General features: G+C 46.5%; 1 protein-coding gene across 1 annotated transcript in view; it reads left to right on the top strand.

The window, feature by feature from the left end:
• LOC311116163 (contactin-5-like) overlaps positions 1-10916 on the top strand; it is a gene marked incomplete at both ends in the record, with an annotated part of 50446 nt that extends 39530 nt beyond the window's left edge. Inside the window, 3 exons of the mRNA XM_084191285.1 lie at positions 5241-5353; positions 7706-7874; positions 10804-10916. Of these exons, the coding sequence (XP_084047411.1) occupies positions 5241-5353; positions 7706-7874; positions 10804-10916 (395 nt within the window). The remainder of the gene's footprint in view (positions 1-5240; positions 5354-7705; positions 7875-10803) is intronic.
• Between the last annotated feature and the right edge of the window lie 12803 nt (positions 10917-23719).

The raw sequence follows: 23719 nt of genomic DNA, 5'->3' as shown, positions 1-23719 counted from the left end.
TGGCTGACGGATCTGGCTGCTCATGGCTGGCCGACGGATCTGGCTGCTCATGGCTGGTCGACGGATCTGGCTGCTCATGGCTGGCCGACGGATCTGGCTGCTCATGGTGGCTGACGGATCTGGCTGCTCATGGCTGGCTGACGGATCTGGCTGCTCATGGCTGGCTGACGGATCTGGCTGCTCATGGCTGGCCGACGGATCTGGCTGCTCATGGCTGGCTGACGGATCTGGCTGCTCATGGCTGGCTGACGGATCTGGCTGCTCATGGCTGGCTGAAGGCTCCGACCGATCCTGTCTGGAGGAAGGCTCTGGCTGATCCTGTCTGGCGGAAGGCTCTGGCTGATCCTGTCTGGAGGAAGGCTCTAGCGGCTCCGGTCTGGCGGACTGCTCCGGCTCATGGCAGACGGGCGGCTTAAGCGCCTTAGGGCAGACGGGCAGTTCAGGCCCCGTTGGGCAGACGGCAGACTCTGGCCGTCTGAGGCGCACCGTAGGCCTGGTGCGTGGTGCCGGAACTGGAGGTACCGGGCTGAGGACACGCATCTCAGGGCTAGTGCGGGGAGAAGCAACAGGGTATGCTGGACCCTGGGGACGCACATAAGGGCTAGTGCGGAGAGCCGGAACAGGGCATGCTGGACCCTGGGGACTCTCATAACGCCTAGTGCGGAGAGCAGCAACAGGACGCACAGGACTCGGGGGACACACAGGAGACTTGGTGCGTGGTGTAGGCACTGGTGGGAAAAGGCTGGAGACACGCACCATACAGCTAGTGCGTGGAGGAGACACAGGGCTCTGCAGACTTACAGGAAGCCTAGTGCGTGGTGTAGGCACCGGTGGTACTGGGCTGGAGCGGGGAGGTGGCGCCGGAAATACCGGACCGTGCAGGCTTACTGGCCCCCTTGAGCACTGAGCCTGCCCAACCTTACCCGGGTTGATGCTCCCCGTCGCCCGACCAGTACGGGGAGGTGGAATAACCCGCACCGGCCTATGAGGGCGAACCGGGAACACCATGCGTAAGGCTGGTGCCATGTACGCCGGCCCGAGAAGACGCACTGGTGGACTGATGCGTTGGGCCGGCTTCATGACATCCGGCTCAATGCTCAATCTAGCCCGGCCGATACGTGGAGCTGGAATGTGTCGAACCGGGCTATGCCTGCGTACAGGAGACACCATGCGCTCTACTGCGTAACACGGTGTCTACCCGTACTCTCGCTCTCCACGGTAAGTCCAGGGAGTAGGCGCAGGTCTCCTACCTGACTTCGCCACACTCCCTTTTAGCCCCCCCCCAATAAATTTTTGGGTAGTACCCACGGGCTTCCAGCATCGACTCCGTGCTGCCTCCTCATACCACCTCCTCTCGGCTTTAGCTGCCTCCAGCTCTTCACGAGGGCGGCGATACTCTCCCGGTTGTGCCCAAGGACCCTTTCCATCCAGAATCTCCTCCCAAGTCCAAGAATCCTTTATAGGCGTCCATGAATCCTTCGGAGCAGGGTCCTGTTGCCGCTTGACACGCTGCTTGGTCCTTTTATGGTGGGTTTTTCTGTCACGACCGTCTGAGGAAGCGGACCAATACGCAGCTGGAACAAAAACCCACCATACCCACAGGAAAACATACAGAATAAATATGGCTCCCAATCAGAGATAACGAGCCGACAGCTGACACTCGTTACCTCCGATTGGGAGTCATCGACCAAACCTAGAAATACAACCACCAGAAATGCAAACATAGAAATACACCCAAATGCCCAACATAACCAAACCAAAACCCAACAACACAAAATACACCCTGGCTCAAATACAAACGTCCCGGAGCCAGAGTGTCACACTGGGTAGGAAATGACCATGGGCAGCAGCTCAGTTGTCTGAATACACCTGTTCATATAGGGAGATACAAATATGGAGTCTATCTGTGAAAATGTATTATGTCTTGAAGAAAATAAAGTATAATCTTTGACAGTCAAATTCCTTAGACGCCAGGCATCTAAAATATTAAGCTCTGCAGCAAATGAGATGAGATCACCAGAGGCCTGATCAGTTTGAGAGTGAGATGAAACATGAGACCTATCTAACTGAGAATTACATACTCTCACAACAAATTGGCATTCTGAAATATCTAATAGTCTTTTAGAGATAGAACTAAGGAAATTAGAATCTGGTATGTTTGGACAGTAGATTGAGGCAAAACATCAGGCTCCCGAGTGTCGCAGCGGTCTAAGGCACTGCATCTCAGTGCTTGAGGCGTCACTACAGACCCCCAGGCTGTATCACAACCGGCCGTGATTGGGAGTCCCATAGGGCGGCGCACAATTGGCCCAGTGTCGTCCGGGTTTGGCCGGTGTAGGCAGTCATTGTAAATAAGAATTTGTTCTTAACTGACTTGCCTAGTTAAATAAAGGTAAAATAAAAAAACACATCTTAGTGTGATTTATAACCATAGTTACAAATACAAAACGTCCTGCATTATCAGAACCAGGTGGGTTTCTTGTATTAGGGCAGAACCAGGTGGGTTTCCTGTATTAGGGCGGAACCAGGTGGGTTTCCTGTATTAGGGCGATACCAGGTGGGTTTCCTGTATTAGGGCAGAACCAGATGGGTTTCTTGTATTAGGGCAGAACCAGGTGGGTTTCTTGTATTAGGGAAGAACCAGGTGGGTTTCTTGTATTAGGGCAGAACCAGGTGGGTTTCTTGTATTAGGGCAGAACCAGGTGGGTTTCTTGTATTAGGGCAGAACCAGGTGGGTTTCTTGTATTAGGGCAGAACCAGGTGGGTTTCTTGTATTAGGGAAGAACCAGGTGGGTTTCCTGTATTAGGGCAGAACCAGGTGGGTTTCCTGTATTAGGGCAGAACCAGGTGGGTTTCCTGTATTAGGGCAGAACCAGGTGGGTTTCCTGTATTAGGGCAGAACCAGGTGGGTTTCCTGTATTAGGGCAGAACCAGGTGGGTTTCCTGTATTAGGGCGATACCAACCTTTTTGCGTCTGATGTGCTCTAAGCATTTGGTACGCTTGATAGCGGAATTCAAACCTTGGGGATTTAACGACATTACGATGAGCTCACGGTTAATTTAAAATCTTTGTCAGATAGAATGTATGGATAAGTGCATGACAAAAATAAACAAGAAATTAAATAGAAAACACCTACTTCAGGAACAAATATTTGTGCACCATTATACATATTTGTGAACAGACTCTGGCAGCTGGGTTTGAACAATATTACAAACAAAACCACTAAACACTCGCAAGAGAGGAAGTCTATAGCTTCAACTGCTCTCTTTGGATGGTAGGAACTCTAATTTGCTAACATCAGGAGGCTCCCAAACAGCGACGCACGTCCAAGTCCAGTCCCATTATGTCAGACACCTGTCTTTATCCAACATGACGTGAATACGTAGCAAAATTACAATTCACAGAACACGTTCATACCAAGCTGAGCGCTCTGTATGTTAATCCCCATAAAGTTTACCCTACCCCAGGACTGCTTTACTGACGGCTATTTTAGCCAGCTAACATGTACAGCCTGAACCAAATAATTCTCTAGCCAGCTAACCTAGCCAGCCACATGCCAGCCAGCTGCATCTTAGCAATATAACCAGAATGCCAACAGCCAAGTTAACAAATCCACCAGGCCCCTCATACCAAATGAACTAAGTTATGTCGCTGAATAACAAATAAACATGGGTGACGTTAGCTAGTTAGCTTAGCATTAGTTGTGTCCATTTTACTGGTTAAGATGGGCATACATACGATGTGGTATCCAAGGAAGGAGGGAGGCCGTAGTTGTCTGTTTCTACCGTCTGCAGTGGGGAGAATCTGGAGGAATGGGGGGCGATGACTGGGCTCCTTCTTGTAGTTGTCCTCAGCTGCAAGGCATGCCTCTGCTTCTCCCACATTATGGAATTCTTGGAGTGTTCCATTTTTCCTGATCTTCAGGATGGCTGGGTATATCAGGAACGGGCGAAGTCCTCTTGCTGTCATCTGTCGTTTGACGTGGTCGAAGGATTTCCTCTTCAGTGTGTTTTCGTTGCTGTAGTCTGGGTAGAATGCCCAAATTGGATCTCCCATGTCTCGGTGGGTTCTCGAGGGCTCCATGTCTCGGTGGGTTCTCGCGGGCCCCATGTCTCGGTGGGTTCTCGCGGGCCCCATGTCTCGGTGGGTTCTCGAGGGCCCCATGTCTCGGTGGGTTCTCGCGGGCTCTGGTTCAGAAGATCTACTCGGTCCTCATATCTTAACAGGCAGAATATGAGGGTGCGGGGACGGCTACGGTTACTATTGCCACTGTAGATTCAGTGTGCCCCGTTGAATTTCAATCTTCCTCCCTTGTAGCAACGGTATCCATTTTGGTAGATTCTCCTGAAGAAAACCTTCTTCCACCATATCCTTAAGTGATTTAATTTATCCCGAAAGCAGTTCCTCCAGGGATTCCTTAACTGCTTGTTTCACCATTGCCTGCATCGAAGTTTGTTGTTGATTCAGAGCCTTCAATATGGCAGTGTTGGCTGTATCCTCGCTGGTCATAGTTGACTCGGTGTCTTTCTTTGGGACGCTTCTCTGTGCCTTAATTGAGTGTCCTCCGTCGCGTAGGTCCATGTTATTAAGCATTTTGAAGGTTCAGAGGCAAGTTGTCAGGAATTTATTAAGGATTTTGGACTTTTGAGACGGTACTCAGAACTACACGTGCATCTCTGCCAAAAGGCCACCCGAAGTCAACCATTTGTTCTTTTGACTGTACGACTCAAAAAAGATCAGAGTCAGTAAAAAGAGCCGAACTTCCCATCACTATTACAGAGATCGAAATTAAAAAGTGAAACATTGTTTCCGAGGTCAGACAGGCTTATATTAACCCCCGCTGTACCAAACCAAACGCTAGGCTGGAAGCAAAGGGGAAATAATGAGTTGAGATAAATACAAGAGATGATTCAGACAGCAACATGAACATTATATTATTATGGAGGCGCAGTGATCGTTTTCAGTTGCCAGGCAGAGGTGTGTCTGCGACAGCCAATACAGCGCGGCTTGGACCGCTGCTCGTCCAATCAGCATCCAGGATCCAAACAACCAGTTTTATAATATACAGTACATGACTCTTGAAAGACAAGTAGTATTAAGATGGACAGCTTGCTATTCTGCATGCAAGAAATATTACTATAATTGACCTTATTTATTGAAATACACTCTTCTATGGATGACAATAAAATGTATGGATGAAAGGGTTTACTTAAGATTGATCCCTGTGCTTTCTCCTCAGCTCCAGTCCAGCCTCCAGACAACCTTGTGTGGATTCAGGAAGGGACGAACATATCATTAAACTGGGACCCGGTTAAGTCTAAAGACAACGAGTCAGATGTCATAGGATACAAGGTATGCCCCCCTTACTGTACTGGCCAGGTCTACTTCCTCTACTGGCCAGGTCTCCTTCCTCTACTGGCCAGGTCTCCTTCCTCTACTGGCCAGGTCTACTTACTGTACTGGCCAGGTCTCCTTACTGTACTGGCCAGGTCTACTTACTGTACTGGCCAGGTCTACTTACTGTACTGGCCAGGTCTCCTTACTGTACTGGCCAGGTCTACTTACTGTACTGGCCAAGTCTACTTACTGTACTGGCCAGGTCTACTTACTGTACTGGCCAGGTCTACTTACTGTACTGGCCAGGTCTACTTACTGTACTGGCCAGGTCTACTTACTGTACTGGCCAGGTCTACTTACTGTACTGGCCAAGTCTACTTACTGTACTGGCCAGGTCTAAAAGAGGACTTCCTGGATAAATAATGGTTGAAAAAAGAAAAGAAAAGTAGAACCGCCATTTCAGCTAATACTCATTCATTTCAGCTAATACTCATTCATTTCAGCCAATACCCATTAATTTCAGCTAATACTCATTCATTTCAGCTAATACTCATTCGTTTCAGCTAATACCCATTCATTTCAGCTAATACTCATTCATTTCAGCTAATACTCATTCATTTCAGCTAATACCCATTCATTTCAGCTAATACCCATTCATCTCAGCTAATACTCATTCATCTCAGCTATGCTCATTCAATCTCAGCTAATGCTAATTCATCTCAGCTAATGCTCATTAATCTCATTAATCTCAGCTAATTCTCATTAATCTCAGCTAAAGCTCATTAATCTCAGCTAATGCTCATTAATCTCAGCTAATGCTCATTAATCTCAGCTAATACTCATTAATCTCAGCTAATGCTCATTAATCTCAGCTAATACTCATTAATCTCAGCTAATGCTCATTAATCTCAGCTAATGCTCATTCATCTCAGCTAATGCTCATTAATCTCAGCTAATACTCATTCATTTATATTTTTAAAAAATTTGGTAATTTAGCAGACGCTCTTATCCAGAGCGACTTACAGTTAGTGAGTGCATACATATTCATATCTCAGCTAATGCTCATTAATCTCATTAATCTCAGCTAATGCTAATTAATCTCAGCTAATACTCATTAATATCAGCCAATACACATTCATCTCAGCTAATGATCATGCATCTTATCTAATACTCATTCATCTCATTCATTTCAGCTAATACTCATTAATATCAGCTAATGCTCATTAATCTCAGTTTATGCTCATTAATCTCAGCTAATGCTAATTCATCTCAGCTAATGCTCATTAATCTCAGCTAATACTCATTCATCTTGGAACCGGTGTCCTGGCTTGATTCCCATCCTGGCACCCATACTATCATACTGTATATAGCCTCTTAATCACCCCCAGCTAACTCATCCAACCATACTATCATACTGAATATAGCCTCTTAATCACCCCCAGCTAACTTATCCACCCATACTATCATACTGAATATAGCCTCTTAATCACCCCCAGCTAACTCATCCAACCATACTATCATACTGTATATAGCCTCTTAATCACCCCCAGCTAACTCATCCACCCATACTATCATACTGTATATAGCCTCTTAATCACCCCCAGCTAACTCATCCAACCATACTATCATACTGTATATAGCCTCTTAATCACCCCCAGCTAAGTCATCTTCTCTGCTACCCTTTCCCAGGTCAGCTGGTGTAAATGAGAACGTTTTCTCAGTCACCTTAAAATAAAGGTAGAATAAATGCTAACAGATTAAACGGCAGATACAAACTGCCTATAGGCTACATCATCTATGGAAGACAGCTGGAGCCAGTAACCACAGGGCCAGCATCTGTTTAGGTCTTATTAGCGTCTGGCAGTGACCTGTCTGAATAAACATAGCCTACAGGTATGCAACAATGTCTACTGTGCCATCTTGACCTGAGGAAGGCTGTTTCAACTGAAACATTGTATATGTGGCTACGGGAATAAGACACTGTCTGTACAAACAGTATCTGCTGGTTTACATTCAGTTATAACCCAGGAGCAGTCAAACCTGAAGGTGTTATAACCCAGGAGCAGTCAAACCTGAAGGTGTTATAACCCAGGAGCAGTCAAACCTGAAGGTGTTATAACCCAGGAGCAGTCAAACCTGAAGGAAAAAGAAGACCAGCACTATTTCTCTACATGTATTACATCAGCAGGCTCAACTGTGGGCGAATGTTGTTTGTGGGTCCTACAGGTTGATTGATTGATTGATTGATTGATTGATGAATTGATTGATTGACTGACTGATGATTGATTGACTGACTAACTGACTGACTGATTGATTGATTGATTGATTGACTGATGATTGATTGATTGGTTCTGGGTCCAACTACAGGTGTTGTTGAGTCAGGAGGGGCGTGTCCACCATCAGGTGGTGAGGACCATCACCACCTCGGCCGTCCTCTCTCTCCCAGAGGGGGGCACCTACGTCATTGAGGTGCGGGCAGTGAGTGAAGGGGGAGAGGGAGCAGCCAGCTCCCAGGTCAGAGTACTCACCTCTTCTGGTAAGACAAGACACTGGGGGCCACACTCAATAAACACACATTGTGGTATTTCTATTAAATAGCAGGCTAGGAGTTAATGGTCTCATCTAGAGCAACAGAATCCACCTCTCTCTCCACCTGCGCTGTTTTTCTTTCTACCGATATTCTGTTAAAAGTCCAATGCAGCCGTTTTTAGTACAATATCAAATTTCTATGTAACAATTACGTACCTTACTGTGATTTTTTTATTTATTTAAAACATTGTCAAACGGAAACAACTATTGTTTCTTAGCAAAGAGCAATTTCTCAAGCAAGAATTTAGCTAGGACTGTCTGGGAGTGGTCTGAGTGGGGAGGGGGAAACTGAAAACTAGCTGTTATTGGCAGAGAGGTTTGGAACTCTCTTTCTTATTGGTTTATTAACTAATTTACCACCTGGGGATGTCGCTAGGCAGGCCAAAATTCCATTCCACCAAAACAGGAAGACATTTCAATCTTTTCAAACAGCTCTTACACTAAAAGGGCATTATCACCATTTTCACAATTTCACAGAATTATTCCAACCTCATAGTGTGGAAATATATAAAACACAGAACACCACGTTGTTGACTGCACTGGGCCTTTAAAGTGCTTAATTGAGTCACCACAGCTGTTGCCTCAGCCAAGTTTCCCTTGGCTAATACTGTTTTAATTAACCACCTCTACACACACACCACTGCACACACACACACACACACACACACACACATACACACACACACACACACACACACACCACTGCACACACACACACACACACACACACACACATACACACACTCACTCTCACACACACACACCACTGAACACACACACACCCACCTACGCCACTGCACAGCCATTTAACTATCAAACAAGAGAAATGTAAAGTTGACAATTTTCTACTAACACTAGTATAAAGTTGTTCCGATCAGACGTCTAAATGTGTTGTTTTCTCATTCTCTGCCAGAGGAAATATTCATTTCTGCAGTTTCAAAGCTGCTAAGAATTCATGTCAGACTGCTGTGTGTGCTTAGTTTGTGTCTGAGAAGAAACCGGTCCTGTTGATTGGAACTGTTTTGTCTTTCTTATTGCACAAGCCTTAACTTGTTATTTTCCCTTTACATGCTGATGTTTTAAGGAGCTTGTTGTCTAACCCAGAATGCAAAACTGAATATCGCTTCACTAGTGTTTTCTCAGTGAAGTCAAACAAAAATGAAATGGAGTTTCAGTTTGGATTCCAGGCTGACTTTAGTCCTCTACTCTCTGCCTTTAGTCCTCTACTCTCTGCCTTTAGTCCTCTACTCTCTGCCTTTAGTCCTCTACTCTCTGCCTTTAGTCCTCTACTCTCTGCCTTTAGTCCTCTACTCTCTGCCTTTAGTCCTCTACTCTCTGCCATTAGTCCTCTACTCTCTGCCTTTAGTCCTCTACTCTCTGCCTTTAGTCCTCTACTCTCTGCCTTTAGTCCTCTACTCTCTGCCTTTAGTCCTCTACTCTCTGCCTTTAGTCCTCTACTCTCTGCCTTTAGTCCTCTACTCTCTGCCTTTAGTCCTCTACTCTCTGCCTTTAGTCCTCTACTCTCTGCCTTTAGTCCTCTACTCTCTGCCTTTAGTCCTCTACTCTCTGCCTTTAGTCCTCTACTCTCTGCCTTTAGTCCTCTACTCTCTGCTCTCTAGTCACTAAAGTTGTTGTTCTCTTTGTCTCCTCCATTTCCCTGTCTCCCCATCCATCCTTCCATTCCCCTGTCTCCCCATCCATCCTTCCATTCCCCTTGTCTCCCCATTCATCCTTCCATTTCCCTGTCTCCCCATCCATCCTTCCATTCCCCTTGTCTCCCCATTCATCCTTCCATTCCCCTGTCTCCCCATTCATCCTTCCATTCCCCTATCTCCCCATCCATCCTTCCATTCCCCTGTCTCCCCATCCATCCTTCCATTCCCCTTGTCTCCCCATCCATCCTTCCATTCCCCTGTCTCTCCATTCATCCTTCCATTCCCCTATCTCCCCATCCATCCTTCCATTCCCCTGTCTCCCCATCCATCCTTCCATTCCCCTTGTCTCCCCATTCATCCTTCCATTTCCCTGTCTCCCCATCCATCCTTCCATTCCCCTTGTCTCCCCATTCATCCTTCCATTCCCCTGTCTCCCCATTCATCCTTCCATTCCCCTATCTCCCCATCCATCCTTCCATTCCCCTGTCTCCCCATCCATCCTTACATTCCCCTGTCTCCCCATCCATCCTTCCATTCCCCTTGTCTCCCCATTCATCCTTCCATTCCCCTGTCTCCCCATTCATCCTTCCATTCCCCTGTCTCCCCATCCATCCTTCCATTCCCCTTGTCTCCCCATTCATCCTTCCATTCCCCTATCTCCCCATCCATCCTTCCATTCCCCTGTCTCCCCATCCATCCTTACATTCCCTTGTCTCCCCATCCATCCTTCCATTCCCCCTGTCTCCCCATTCATCCTTCCATTCCCCTATCTCCCCATCCATCCTTCCATTCCCCTGTCTCCCCATCCATCCTTCCATTCCCCTGTCTCCCCATTCATCCTTCCATTCCTCTATCTCCCCATCCATCCTTCCATTCCCCTGTCTCCCCATCCATCCTTCCATTCCCCTGTCTCCCCATTCATCCTTCAATTTCCCTGTCTCCCCATCCATCGTTCCATTCCCTCGTCTCCCCATTCATCCTTCCATTCCCCTGTCTCCCCATTCATCCTTCCATTCCCCTGTCTCCCCATTCATCCTTCCATTCCCTTGTCTCCCCATTCATCCTTCCTTTCCCCTGTCTCCCCATTCATCCTTCCATTCCCCCTGTCTCCCCATCCATCCTTCCATTCCCCTGTCTCCCTCCATCCCCTCCATTCCCCCTTTCTCTCTCCACCCCTCCATCCCCTCCACCCCTCCATCCCCTCCATCCTTCCATCCCTAGGTGTCCGGGTGAAGAGTGGCCAGTGTTCGGTTCACAGCCTGCTACCTTGGGGTCTGACATGGACTACTGCTCTGCTCCTCTCTGTTCCTCTGGTGCCTTCAGCTTCCTGGTGAGGCCTCCTCCTCCATCCCTCCAATCTCCTTTACCTGGAGGGACTGGACCTCTCCTCCTTTTCTCCTCCCTCGTTCCTTCCATCCCTCCCTTCCTCAGACTGTCTGCTTGCTCTGGCCTTACCCATCAGCCAACCAGGCCCAGGGCCTGCCAAGGGGATCCACTCCTGACAAACCATACCCATCAGCCAACCAGGCCCAGGGCCTGCCAAGGGGATCCACTCCTGACAAACCATACCCATCAGCCAACCAGGCCCAGGGCCTGCCAAGGGGATCCACTCCTGACAAACCATACCCATCAGCCAACCAGGCCCAGGGCCTGCCAAGGGGATCCACTCCTGACAAACCATACCCATCAGCCAACCAGGCCCAGGGCCTACCAAGGGGATCGATCCGCTCCTGACACCAACAAACCAACAGATGGTTTACAGATGACGGATGGTTAAAAAAGAACATTCTTCTAGCTTTTTTATTTTCTGGGAGTTGAACTAAACTTTATTTAGTATGTTTTGTTATGGTAGTTCTTTTCAAGCATCACTTGTAGTGTTGTACTGTAACTGTGCATTGTTGTGGAAAGACTCTTGTTTAATCATTTAGACTGCGCCCCAAATGGCACCCTATTCCCTATATAGGGCCTTATGGGCCCGGTCAAAAGTAGTGCGCTATGTAGGGAATAGGGTGCCATTTGGGACACAGTTTCTTTAAATTTATGGCCTGTTGTTTTCTTGTCATTGCCTGGCGACTGGCATCTAACTGCTTCCAGATGGTGGCCCAACCGCTCAGAGGCTCTACACAGTGGGAACAATTCCCTGAAAGCTGCTGCTGTTGAGGTGTTCTGGCTGGCTGACTGGCTAACTGGCTGACTGGCTAACAGGCTGGCTGACTGGCTAACTGGCTAACTGGCTGACTGGCTAACTGGCTGACTGGCTAACTGGCTGACTGGCTAACTGGCTGACTGGCTAACAGGCTGGCTGACTGGCTGACTGGCTAACTGGCTGACTGGCTAACAGGCTGGCTGACTGGCTAACTGGCTAACTGGCTGTCTGGCTGTCTATGTGTCTGGCTGGCTGGCTGTCTATGTGTCTGGCTGGCTGTCTGGCTGGCTGGCTGTCTGGCTGGCTGGCTGTATGAGTGTATGTCTGTCTGTCTGGCTGGCTGGCTGTCTATGTGTCTGGCTGTCTGGCTGTCTGGCTGGCTGTCTGTCTGGCTGTCTGGCTGTCTGGCTGTCTGGTTGTCTGGCTGTCTGGCTGTATGAGTGTCTGTCTGGCTGGCTGTCTGGCTGTCTGGCTGGCTGGCTGTCTATGTGTCTGGCTGGCTGGCTGTCTGTCTGGCTGGCTGGCTGGCTGGCTGGCTGTCTGGCTGTCTGGCTGTATGAGTGTCTGTCTGGCTGGCTGTCTGTCTGTCTGTCTGGCTGTCTGTCTGGCTGTCTGTAAGGTTGTCTAGCTGTCTGTCTGGCTGTTTTTAAGGTTGTCTGGCTGTCTGTCTGGCTGTCTGTAAGGTTGTCTAGCTGTCTGTCTGGCTGTCTGTAAGGTTGTCTAGCTGTCTGTCTGGCTGTCTGTAAGGCTGTAATACTGGGATCAGCCTGATTCAGCCTGGCCTCCGTCTCTCTTCTCATTAGTTATCTGCATCCATGTACTCCTTGGCTGCCTAACAAGCATCGCAGCAGCTCAGTAGAGATCAGTGTTTTCTTCAGAGAGAGAATGGAGAGTGAACAATGAGAGAATAAGAAAAAACACATTTTTATAGTATTTCCAGACTTGCTTTTTGTACTTTGTGTTACCTTCAAAAACAAAAAGTGAGTGGTTTGTGTTTCGGCTAGGTCAAAGTTTCTGTTTTTCAGATGTCGAAGAGCAGTGCTTGGTAATCTGGTGGACTGGTGGATGTATCTGAGGTGAGGTGAGGTAGGGTGACAGACAGGTATACCTGACCACCTGGACTCACCTGTAGTGCCCAACACATCTTTAGACAAAGACTTGACGACTCTGTGGAGTCTCATGGTGTCAGTACAAATAAATGGGATGTATATTTTTTAAATGATTGTGGTCTGTCTTTACTATCAACTCTAGTCTTTGTGTTCAACATCATGGCAATCCAATCCAATCACGTCAGGGCTGATTTCCTGTTTCTCTCTAAACTGCACCAATACACTTTTCCTGACATTGTGTACCCTGATAATTGACGCAATGCTAATGTGATACATGTATATCCTGCTGAAAGGGAGACATGTGGTCAGTCCTCCTGATCGTTCTCAGTGTTCCCTGATGATATATCCTGCTGAAGGGAGACATGTGGTCAGTCCTCCTGATCGTTCTCAGTGTTCCCTGATGATATATCCTGCTGAAGGGAGACATGTGGTCAGTCCTCCTGATCGTTCTCAGTGTTCCCTGATGATATATCCTGCTGAAAGGGAGACATGTGGTCAGTCCTCCTGATCGTTCTCAGTGTTCCCTGATGATATATCCTGCTGAAGAGAGACGTGGTCAGGGTACAGATCGTTCTCCTGTGGTATGTTGATGTGATTTATTATGTAAATGGTACAGGTACGGAGTCCCAAGCTCATTACAGTATTCCAGTATATTACTCTCATTTCGGGGCGGCAGGTAGCTTAGTGGTTAAGAGCGTTGTGCCAGTAACCGAAAGGTCGCTGGTTCTAATCCCCGAGCCGACTAGGTGAAAAATCTGCCGATGTGCCCTTGAGCAAGGCACTTAACCCTAATTGCTCATGTAAGTCGCTCTGGATAAGAGCGTCTGCTAAAATGTAAATGTAAAATTTCCAATGTGATTCATGATTAATAATGGCGCCGGAGGAGATGGCTGCCGTTTTACGGGCTCCTAACCAACCGTGCTGATTTCTGTGTTTTTTCGCATTGTTTTTAATGTTGCTGCTACTGTCTCTTATGACCGTAAAGAGCTGGACATCAGAACAGCGATTACTCACCTGGAACTGGATAAAGATTTTTTATTTAATGAGTCTGACGTGAAGGATATACTGTTTCTCCCGGACCAGGCCCAAATCCCCGTCATTCGCATGAAGAAATGACAGGGGGTGCCTTGTGAGAATTTGTCTGCGAATTTGTCGGTAACCCACCTCTACCATCCGTTCTATTGGCCAACGTGCAATCATTGGAGAATAAACTGGATGAGCTCCGTTCAAGACTATCCTACCAACAGGACATTAACTGTAATATCTTATGTTTCACCGAGTCGTGGCTGAACGACGACACGGATAATATACAGTTGGCTGGGTTTTCCGTGCATCGGCAGGATGCTATGCTACAGGACTGTTTTGCTAGCACAGACTGGAATATGTTCCGGGATTCATCCAATGGCATTGAGGAGTACACCACCTCAGTCACCGGCTTCATCAATAAGTATATCGACAACGTCGTCCCCACTGACCGTACGTACATACCCCAACCAGAAGCCATGGATTACAGGCAACATTCGAAACGAGCTAAAGGCTAGAGCTGCCGCTTTCAAGGAGCGGGACACTAATCCTGACGCTTATAATAAATCCAGCTATGCTCTCAGACGAACCATCAAACAGGCAAAGCGTCAATACAAGACTAAGATTGAATCCTATTACACCGGCTCTGACGCTCGTAGGATATGGCAGGGCTTGCAAACTATTATGGGCTACAAAGGGAAACCCAGCCGCGAGCTGCCCAGTGACGCGAGCCTACCAGAAGGGTTAAATGCCATTTATGCTCGCTTCGAGGCAAGCAACACTGAAGCATGCATGAGAGCACCAACTGTTCCAGACGGCTGCGTGATCACGTTCTCGGTAGCCGATGTTTTGTTTTCATTTTTATTTTATTTCACCTTTATTTAACCAGGTATACCAGTTGAGAACAAGTTCTCATTTACAACTGCGACCCGGCCAAGATAAAGCAAAGCAGTGTGAAAAAATAAAAACAACACCGAGTTACATATGGAGTAAACAAAACGTACAGTCAATAACACAATAGAAAATCTATATACAGTGTGTGCAAATGTAGTAAGTTATGGAGGTAAGGCAATAAATAGGCCATAGTGCAAAATAATTACAATTTAGTATTAACACTGGAATGATAGATGTGCAGAAGATGATGTGCAGATAGAGATACTGGGGTGAAAATTAGCAAAAAAAATAACAATATGGGGATGAGGTAGTTGGGTGGGCTAATTACAGATGGGCTGTGTACAGGTGCAGTGATCAGTAAGGTGCTCTGACAACTGATGCTTAAAGTTAGTGAGGGAGATAAGAGTCTCCAGCTTCAGAGATTTTTGCAGTTCGTTCCAGTCAATAGCAGCAGAGAACTGGAAGGAATGGCGGCCAAAGGAGGTGTTGGCTTTGTGGATGACCAGTGAGATATACAGTGAGGGAAAAATGTATTTGATCCCCTGCTGATTTTGTACGTTTGCCCACTGACAAAGAAATTATCAGTCTATAATTTTAATGGTAGGTTTATTTGAACAGTGAGAGACAGAATAACAGCAAGAAAAAATTCCAGAAAAACGCATGTCAAAAATGTTATATAAATTGATTTGCATTTTAATGAGGGAAATAAGTATTTGACCCCTCTGTAAAACATGACCCTTGTTGGCAATCACAGAGGTCAGACATTTCTTGTAGTTGGCCACCAGGTTTGCACACATCTCAGGAGGGATTTTGTCCCACTCCTCTTTGCAGATCTTCTCCAAGTCATTAAGGTTTCGAGGCTGACGTTTGGCAACTCGAACCTTCAGCTCCCTCCACAGATTTTCTATGGGATTAAGGTCTGGAGACTGGCTAGGCCACTCCAGGACATTAATGTGCTTCTTCTTGAGCCACTCCTTTGTTGCCTTGGCCGTGTGTTTTGGGTCATTGTCATGCTGGAATACCCATCCACAACCCATTTTCAATGCCCTGGCTGAGGGAAGGAGGTTCTCACCCAAGATTTGACAGTACATGGCCCCGTCCATCGTCCCTTTGATGCGGTGAAGTTGTCCTGTCCCCTTAGCAGAAAAACACCCCCAAAGCATAATGTTTCCACCTCCATGATTGACGGTGGGGATGGTGTTCTTGGGGTCATAGGCAGGATTCCTCCTCCTCCAAACACGGTGAGTTGAGTTGATGCCAAAAGAGCTCCATTTTGGTCTCATCTGACCACAACACTTTCACCCAGTTCTCCTCTGAATCATTCAGATGTTCATTGGCAAACTTCAGACGGGCATGTATATGTGCTTTCTTGAGCAGGGGGACCTTGCGGGCGCTGCAGGATTTCAGTCCGTCGTGTGTTACCAATTGTTTTGTTGGTGACTATGGTCCCAGCTGCCTTGAGATCATTGACAAGATCCTGTAGTTCTGGGCTGATTCCTCACCGTTCTCATGATCAATGTAACTCCATGAGGTGAGATCTTGCATGGAGCCCCAGGCAGAGGGAGATTGACAGTTATTTTGTGTTTCTTCCATTTGCGAATAATCGCACCAACTGTTGTCACCTTCTCACCAAGCAGCCTGGCGATGGTCTTGTAGCCCATTCCAGCCTTGTGTAGATCTACAATCTTGTCCCTGACATCCTTGGAGAGCTCTTTGGTCTTGGCCATGGTGGAGAGTTTGGAATCTGATTGATTGTTTGCTTCTGTGGACAGGTGTCTTTTACACAGGTAACAAACTGAGATTAGGAGCACTCCCTTTAAGAGTGTGCTCCTAATCTCAGCTCGTTACCTGTATAAAAGACACCTGGGAGCCAGAAATCTTTCTGATTGAGAGGGGTTCAAATACTTATTTCCCTCATTAAAATGCAAAACAATTTATAACATTTGTGACATGAATTTTTTGAATTTTTTTGTTGTTATTCTGTCTCTCACTGTTCAAATAAACCTACCATTAAAATTATAGACTGATCATTTCTTTGTCAGTGGGCAAACGTACAAAATCAGCAGGGGATCAAATACTTTTTTCCCTCACTGTACCTGCTGGAGCGCATACTATGGGTGGGTGTTGCTATGGTGACCAATGAGCTAAGATAAGGCAGGGATTTGCCTAGCAGTGATTTACAGATGACCTGGAGCCAGTGGGTTTGGCGACGAATATGTAGTGAGGGCCAGACCTTTAAACAGGTCAACATTCACAAGGCCGCGGGGCCAAACGGATTACCAGGACGTGTACTCAGAGCATGCGTGGACCAACTGGCAAGTGTCTTCACTGACATTTTCAACCTCTCCCTGTAATACATACATGTTTCAAGCAGACCACCATAGTCCCTGTGCCCAAGAAAGCGAAGGTAACCTGCCTAAATGACTACCGCCCAGTAGCACTCACGTCGGTAGCCATGAAGTGCTTTGAAAGGCTGGTCATGGCTCACATCAACACAATCATCCCGGAAACCCTAGACCCACTCTAATTTGCATACCGCCCCAACAGATCCACAGATGATGCAATCTCTATTGCACTCCACACTGCCCTTTCCCACCTGGACAAGAGGAACACCTACGTGAGAATGCTATTCATTGACTACAGCTCAGCATTCAACACCATAGTGCCCTCAAAGCTCATCACTAAGCTAAGGACCCTGGGACTAAACACCTCCCTCTGCTACTGGATCCTGGACTTCCTGACGGGCCGCCCCAGGTGGTAAGGGTAGGTAACAACACATCTGCTACGCTGATCCTCAACACTGGGGCCCCTCAGGGGTGTGTGCTTAGTCCCCTCCTGCACTCCCTGTTCACCCATGACTGCATGGCCAGGCATGACTCCAACACCATCATTAAGATTGCTGATGACACAACAGTGGTAGGCCTGATCACCGACAACAATGAGACAGCCTATAGGGAGGAGGTCAGAGACCTGGCCGTGTGGTGCCAGGATAACAACCTCTCCCTCAATGTGATCAAGACAAAGGAGCTGGACTACAGGAAAAGGAGGGCAGAATACGCCCCTATTCACATCGACGGGGCTGTAGTGGAGCGGGTCGAGAGTTTCAAGTTCCTTGGTGTTCACATCTCCAACAATCATGGTCCAAACACACCAAGACACTCGTGAAGAGTGCACGACAAAGCCTTTTCCCCCTCAGGAGACTGAAATGATTTGACATGGGTCCCTAGAACCTCAAAAAGTTATACAGCTGCACGATCGAGAGCATCCTGACCGGTTGCATCACCGCCTGGTATGGCAACTGCTCGGCATCCGACCATAAGGAGCTACAGAGGGTAGTGCATACGGCCCAGTACATCACTGGGGACAAGCTTCCTGTGGTACCGGAGTGCCAAGTCTATGTCCAAAAGGCTCCTTAACAGCTTCTACCCCCAAGCAATAAGACTGATAAACAATTAATCCAATGGCGACCCAGACTATTGCATTGACCAATCAGTTGTGTTGTGTTGTGACAAGGTAGGGTTGGTATACAGAAGATAGCCCTATTTGGTAAAATACCAAGTCCATATTATGGCAAGAACAGCTCAAATAAGCAAAGAGAAATGACAGTCCATCATTACTTTAAGAGATGAAGGTCAGTCAATACGGAAAATGTCAAGAACTTTGAAAGGAGCCCATTAAATTGGCTGTTAATAAACTGCTGCAGAGCAGAGTCAAGCAAGTCGAGCAGTAACCAGACCAAAATATGGCTGCATCCCAAATGGCCCCCTATTCCCTATATAGTGCACTACTTTAGACCAGAGAATGGCACCCTATTCCCTATATAGTGCACTACTTTAGACCAGAGAATGGCCCCCTATTTCCTATATAGTGCACTACTTTAGACCAGAGAATGGCACCCTATTCCCTATATAGTGCACTACTTTAGACCAGAGAATGGCACCCTATTCCCTATATAGTGCACTACTTTAGACCAGAGAATGGCACCCTATTCCCTATATAGTGCACTACTTTAGACCAGAGAATGGCACCCTATTCCCTATATAGCGCACTACTTTTGACCAGAGCCCCTCGGCTAGAAAACTCATATCGCCCATTGAAAAGGAACCTATATGAATGTGCAACACCAGCACCAGGAACGACTCCTGAGTAGAGCTCTCCTTGCGGCAGGTAGCTTAGTGGTTAAGAGCGTTGTGCCAGTAACTGAAAGGTCGCTGGTTCTAATCCCCGAGCCGACTAGGTGAAAAATCTGTCGATGTGCCCTTGAGCAAGGCACTTAACCCTAGTTGCTCTGGATAAGAGCGTCTGCTAAATGACTAAAATGTAAAAAATGAGAGGCTCTGTCAAGGTAGATGTAGGTGGGTGTGGGTGGAATCAGGCGCAGGACGAAGTACGTTAGTCCAACAGACTTTAGTGATGCACAGCAAAAAAACACGAAATAACTGCCCTGAGGCAAAAGCTCCGCACGTAGGCGAAAACACAAGCGCACAAACAGGTGCGACACAATACTCCAAAACTAAGGAGCAAAATAGCTCAACCGAGCAAACAGTAAATATCCAGCCTACCGGCACGACAGTAAAACAATCACACACAACACTAGACAAACACAACGAGAACTTATAGGACACTAATTACACTAAACGATAACAGGTGTACAACAATCAGACAAAAGCAAACGAACATAGAAACATACAACGGTGGCAGCTAGTATTCCGGAGACGACGAACGCCGAAGCCTGCCCGAGCAAGGGAGAGAGGCAGCCTCGGCCGAAACCGTGACAGGCTCCTTCTCTCTCTCTCAATTCAATTTAAGTGGCTTTATTGGCATGGGAAACATATGTTTGCCAAAGAAAGTGAAATAGATAATAACAACATTACACTAACAAAGTGTGTATTATGTGTATATATACAGTGTTGTAACAATGTGCAAATAGTTAAAGTACAAAAGGGAAAATAAATCAACATAAATATGGGTTGTATTTACCATGGTCAGGTGGTCTGCCACTGTGTGCTCTCTGTTTAGGGCCAAATAGCATTCTAGTTTGCTCTGCATGCATTATTTGGTGTTTTACGTTGTGCATGCAGAGTCTCAATTTGGTGTTTGTCCCATTTCGTGAATTCTTGGTTGGTGAGCGGACCCCAGACCTCACAACCATAAAGGGCAATGGGTTCTATAACTGATTCAAGTATTTTTAGCCAGATCTAATTGGTATGTCGAATTTTATATTCCTTTTAATGGCATAGAAGGCCCTTCTTGCCTTGTCTCTCAGATCGTTCACAGCTTTGTGGAAGTTACCTGTGGGGCTGATGTTTAGGCCGAGGTATGTATCGTTTTTTGTGTGCTCTAGGGCAACGGTGTCTAGATGGAATTTGTATTTGTGGTCCTGGCAACTGGATCTTTTTTGAAACACCATTATTTTTTTCTTACTGAGATTTACTATCAGGGCCCTGTTCTGACAGAATCTGGGTGCTGCTGTAGGCCCTCCTTGGTTGGGGACAGAAGCACCAGATCATCAGCAAACAGTAGACATTTGACTTCAGATTCTAGTAGGGTGAGGCCGGGTGCTGCAGACTGTTCTAGTGCCCTCGCCAATTCGTTGATATATATGTTGAGGAGGGTGGGGCTTAAGCTGCATCTCTGTCTCACCCCACGGCCCTGTGGAAAGAAATGTGTGTTTTTTGCCAATTTTAACCGCACACTTGTTGTTTGTGTACATGGATTTTATAATGTCCCATGTTTTTCCCCCAACACCACTTTCCATCAATTTGTATAGCAGACCCTCGTGCCAAATTGAGTCAAAAGCTTTTTTGAAGTCAACAAAGCATGAGAAGACTTTGCCTTTGTTTTGGTTTGTTTGTTTGCCAATTAGGGTGTGCAGGGTGAATACGTGGCCTGTCGTACAGTTTGGTAAAAAGCCAATTTTACATTTGCTCAGTACATTGTTTTCACTGAGGAAATGTAGGAGTCTGCTGTTAATGATAATGCAGAGGATTTTCCCAAGGTTGCTGTTGACGCATATCCCATGGTAGTTATTGGGGTCAAATTTGTCTCCACTTTTGTGGATTGGGGTGATCAGTCCTTGGTTACAAATATTGGGGAAGATGCCAGAGCTGAGGATGATGTTGAAGAGTTTAAGTATAGCCAATTGGAATTTGTGGTCTGTATATTTTATCATTTCATTGAGGATACCCTCAACACCACAGGCCTTTTTGGGTTGGAGGGTTTGAATTTTGGCCTGTAGTTCATTCAATGTAATTGGAGAATCCAGTGAGTTCTGGTAGTCCTTAATAGCTGATTCTAAGATGTATATTTGATCATTTATATGTTTTTACGGTTTGTTCTTTGTTATAGGGCCAAAAATATTGGAGAAGTGGTTTATCCATACATCTCCATTTTGGATAGATAACTATTTGTGTTGTTGTTGTTGTCTCTCTCTCTCTCTCTCTCTCGCTCTCGCTCTCGCTCTCGCTCTCCATCTCTCTCTCTCTCTCTCTCTCTCTCTCTCTCTCTCTCTCTCTCTCTCTCTCTCTCTCTCTCGCTCTCCCCCCTTCTCTCTCTCACTCCTTTTCTCTCTCTCTCTCTCTCTCTCTCTCTCTCTCTCTCTCTCTCTCTCTCTCTCTCTCTCTCTCTCTCTCTCTCTCTCACTCTCCCCCCTTCTCTCTCTCACTCCTTTTCTCTCTCTCTCACTCTCCCCCCTTCTCTCTCTCACTCCTTTTCTCTCTCTCTCTCTCCATCGCTCTCTCTCTCTCTCTCTCTCGCTCTCCCCCCTTCTCTCTCTCTCTCTCTCTCTGCTCTCCCCCCTTCTCTCTCTCTCATCTCTCTTTCTCTCTCTCTCTCTCTCTCTCTCTCTCTCTCTCTCTCTCTCTCTCTCTCTCTCTCTCTCTCTCTCTCTCTCTCTCTCTCTCTCTCGCTCTCCCCCCTTCTCTCTCTCACTCCTTTTCTCTCTCTCTCTCTCTCTCTCTCTCTCTCTCTCTCTCTCTCTCTCGCTCTCTCTCTTCTCTCTCTCTCTCTCACTCTCCCCCCTTCTCTCTCTCACTCCTTTTCTCTCTCTCTCTCTCCATCGCTCTCTCTCTCTCTCTCTCGCTCTCCCCCCTTCTCTCTCTCTCTCTCTCTCTCTCTCTCTCTCTCGCTCTCACCCCCCTTCTCTCTCTCTCATCTCTCTTTCTCTCTCTCTCTCTCTCTCTCTCTCTCTCTCTCTCTCTCTCTCTCTCTCTCTCTCCATCTCTATCTCCCTCTGGCTCTCTGGGCCCCATCCATTACAGACACAGTGTAACCTTTTCAATGAAGTAGGGTTGGTTGGCTTGCATACTTAGTGTGTTTCCCAAATGGCGCCCTATTCCTGATATAAATGCACTACATTTGACCAGAGCCCTATTGGCCCGGGTCAAAGATAGTGCATTATAAAGGGAACATGGTGCCATATGGAACACAAAGAAGCTATAACTGACCTCCACATAAATGCTAATGTGCGAAGGCTTAATTATTGATGGTGCACCTGTTTGTGTGGCTGCATCTAAACTGATTAATGACCATGTTAGATACCTTACTACAAACCTGTTAGGTTCGTGTCACCTGCAGAGAGTGTCTATGTTATTTAAATGACTAGTAGTATCAGTCTCGAGGATTGTGCTTCCTGGTGACCTCTTGCTGACTTTATTGAATAAAACGTAATTGTAGTTCTACTCTAATTTAATTTCACAATTTTTCTCAATAAGTCTTTAATAAATTGTCTGCAATTAATTATTTTCATCCAATAAATGACTGTGTCCCATATGGGCCCTGGTCAAAAGTAGTGCACTATATAGGGAAGAGGGTACCATTCTCTGGTCTAAAGTAGTGCACTATATAGGGAATAGGGTGCCATTCTCTGGTCTAAAGTAGTGCACTATATAGGGAATAGGGTGCCATTCTCTGCTCTAAAGTAGTGCACTATATAGGGAATAGGGTGCCATTCTCTGGTCTAAAGTAGTGCACTATATAGGGAATAGGGTGCCATTCTCTGGTCTAAAGTAGTGCACTATATAGGGAATATGGTGCCATTCTCTGGTCTAAAGTAGTGCACTATATAGGGAATAGGGTGCCATTCTCTGGTCTAAAGTAGTGCACTATCTAGGGAATAGGGGGCCATTCTCTGGTCTAAAGTAGTGCACTATATAGGGAATATGGTGCCATTCTCTGGTCTAAAGTAGTGCACTAAATAGGGAATATGGTGCCATTCTCTGGTCTAAAGTAGTGCACTATATAGGGAATATGGTGCCATTCTCTGGTCTAAAGTAGTGCACTATATAGGGAATATGGTGCCATTCTCTGGTCTAAAGTAGTGCACTATATAGGGAATATGGTGCCATTCTCTGGTCTAAAGTAGTGCACTATCTAGGGAATAGGGGGCCATTCTCTGGTCTAAAGTAGTGCACTATATAGGGAATATGGTGCCATTCTCTGGTCTAAAGTAGTGCACTATATAGGGAATATGGTGCCATTCTCTGGTCTAAAGTAGTGCACTATATAGGGAATATGGTGCCATTCTCTGGTCTAAAGTAGTGCACTATATAGGGAATATGGTGCCATTCTCTGGTCTAAAGTAGTGCACTATATAGGGAATATGGTGCCATTCTCTGGTCTAAAGTAGTGCACTATATAGGGAATATGGTGCCATTCTCTGGTCTAAAGTAGTGCACTATATAGGGAATATGGTGCCATTCTCTGGTCTAAAGTAGTGCACTATATAGGGAATATGGTGCCATTCTCTGGTCTAAAGTAGTGCACTATATAGGGAATATGGTGCCATTCTCTGGTCTAAAGTAGTGCACTATATAGGGAATATGGTGCCATTCTCTGGTCTAAAGTAGTGCACTATATAGGGAATATGGTGCCATTCTCTGGTCTAAAGTAGTGCACTATATAGGGAATATGGTGCCATTCTCTGGTCTAAAGTAGTGCACTATATAGGGAAGAGGGTACCATTTGG

Source organism: Coregonus lavaretus (genome assembly GCF_964263955.1).
Source record: "Coregonus lavaretus genome assembly, contig: HAP1_SCAFFOLD_503, whole genome shotgun sequence".
In the NCBI taxonomy this organism is placed as follows: domain Eukaryota; kingdom Metazoa; phylum Chordata; class Actinopteri; order Salmoniformes; family Salmonidae; genus Coregonus; species Coregonus lavaretus.
This window is presented reverse-complemented; position numbering and strand designations above follow the sequence as displayed.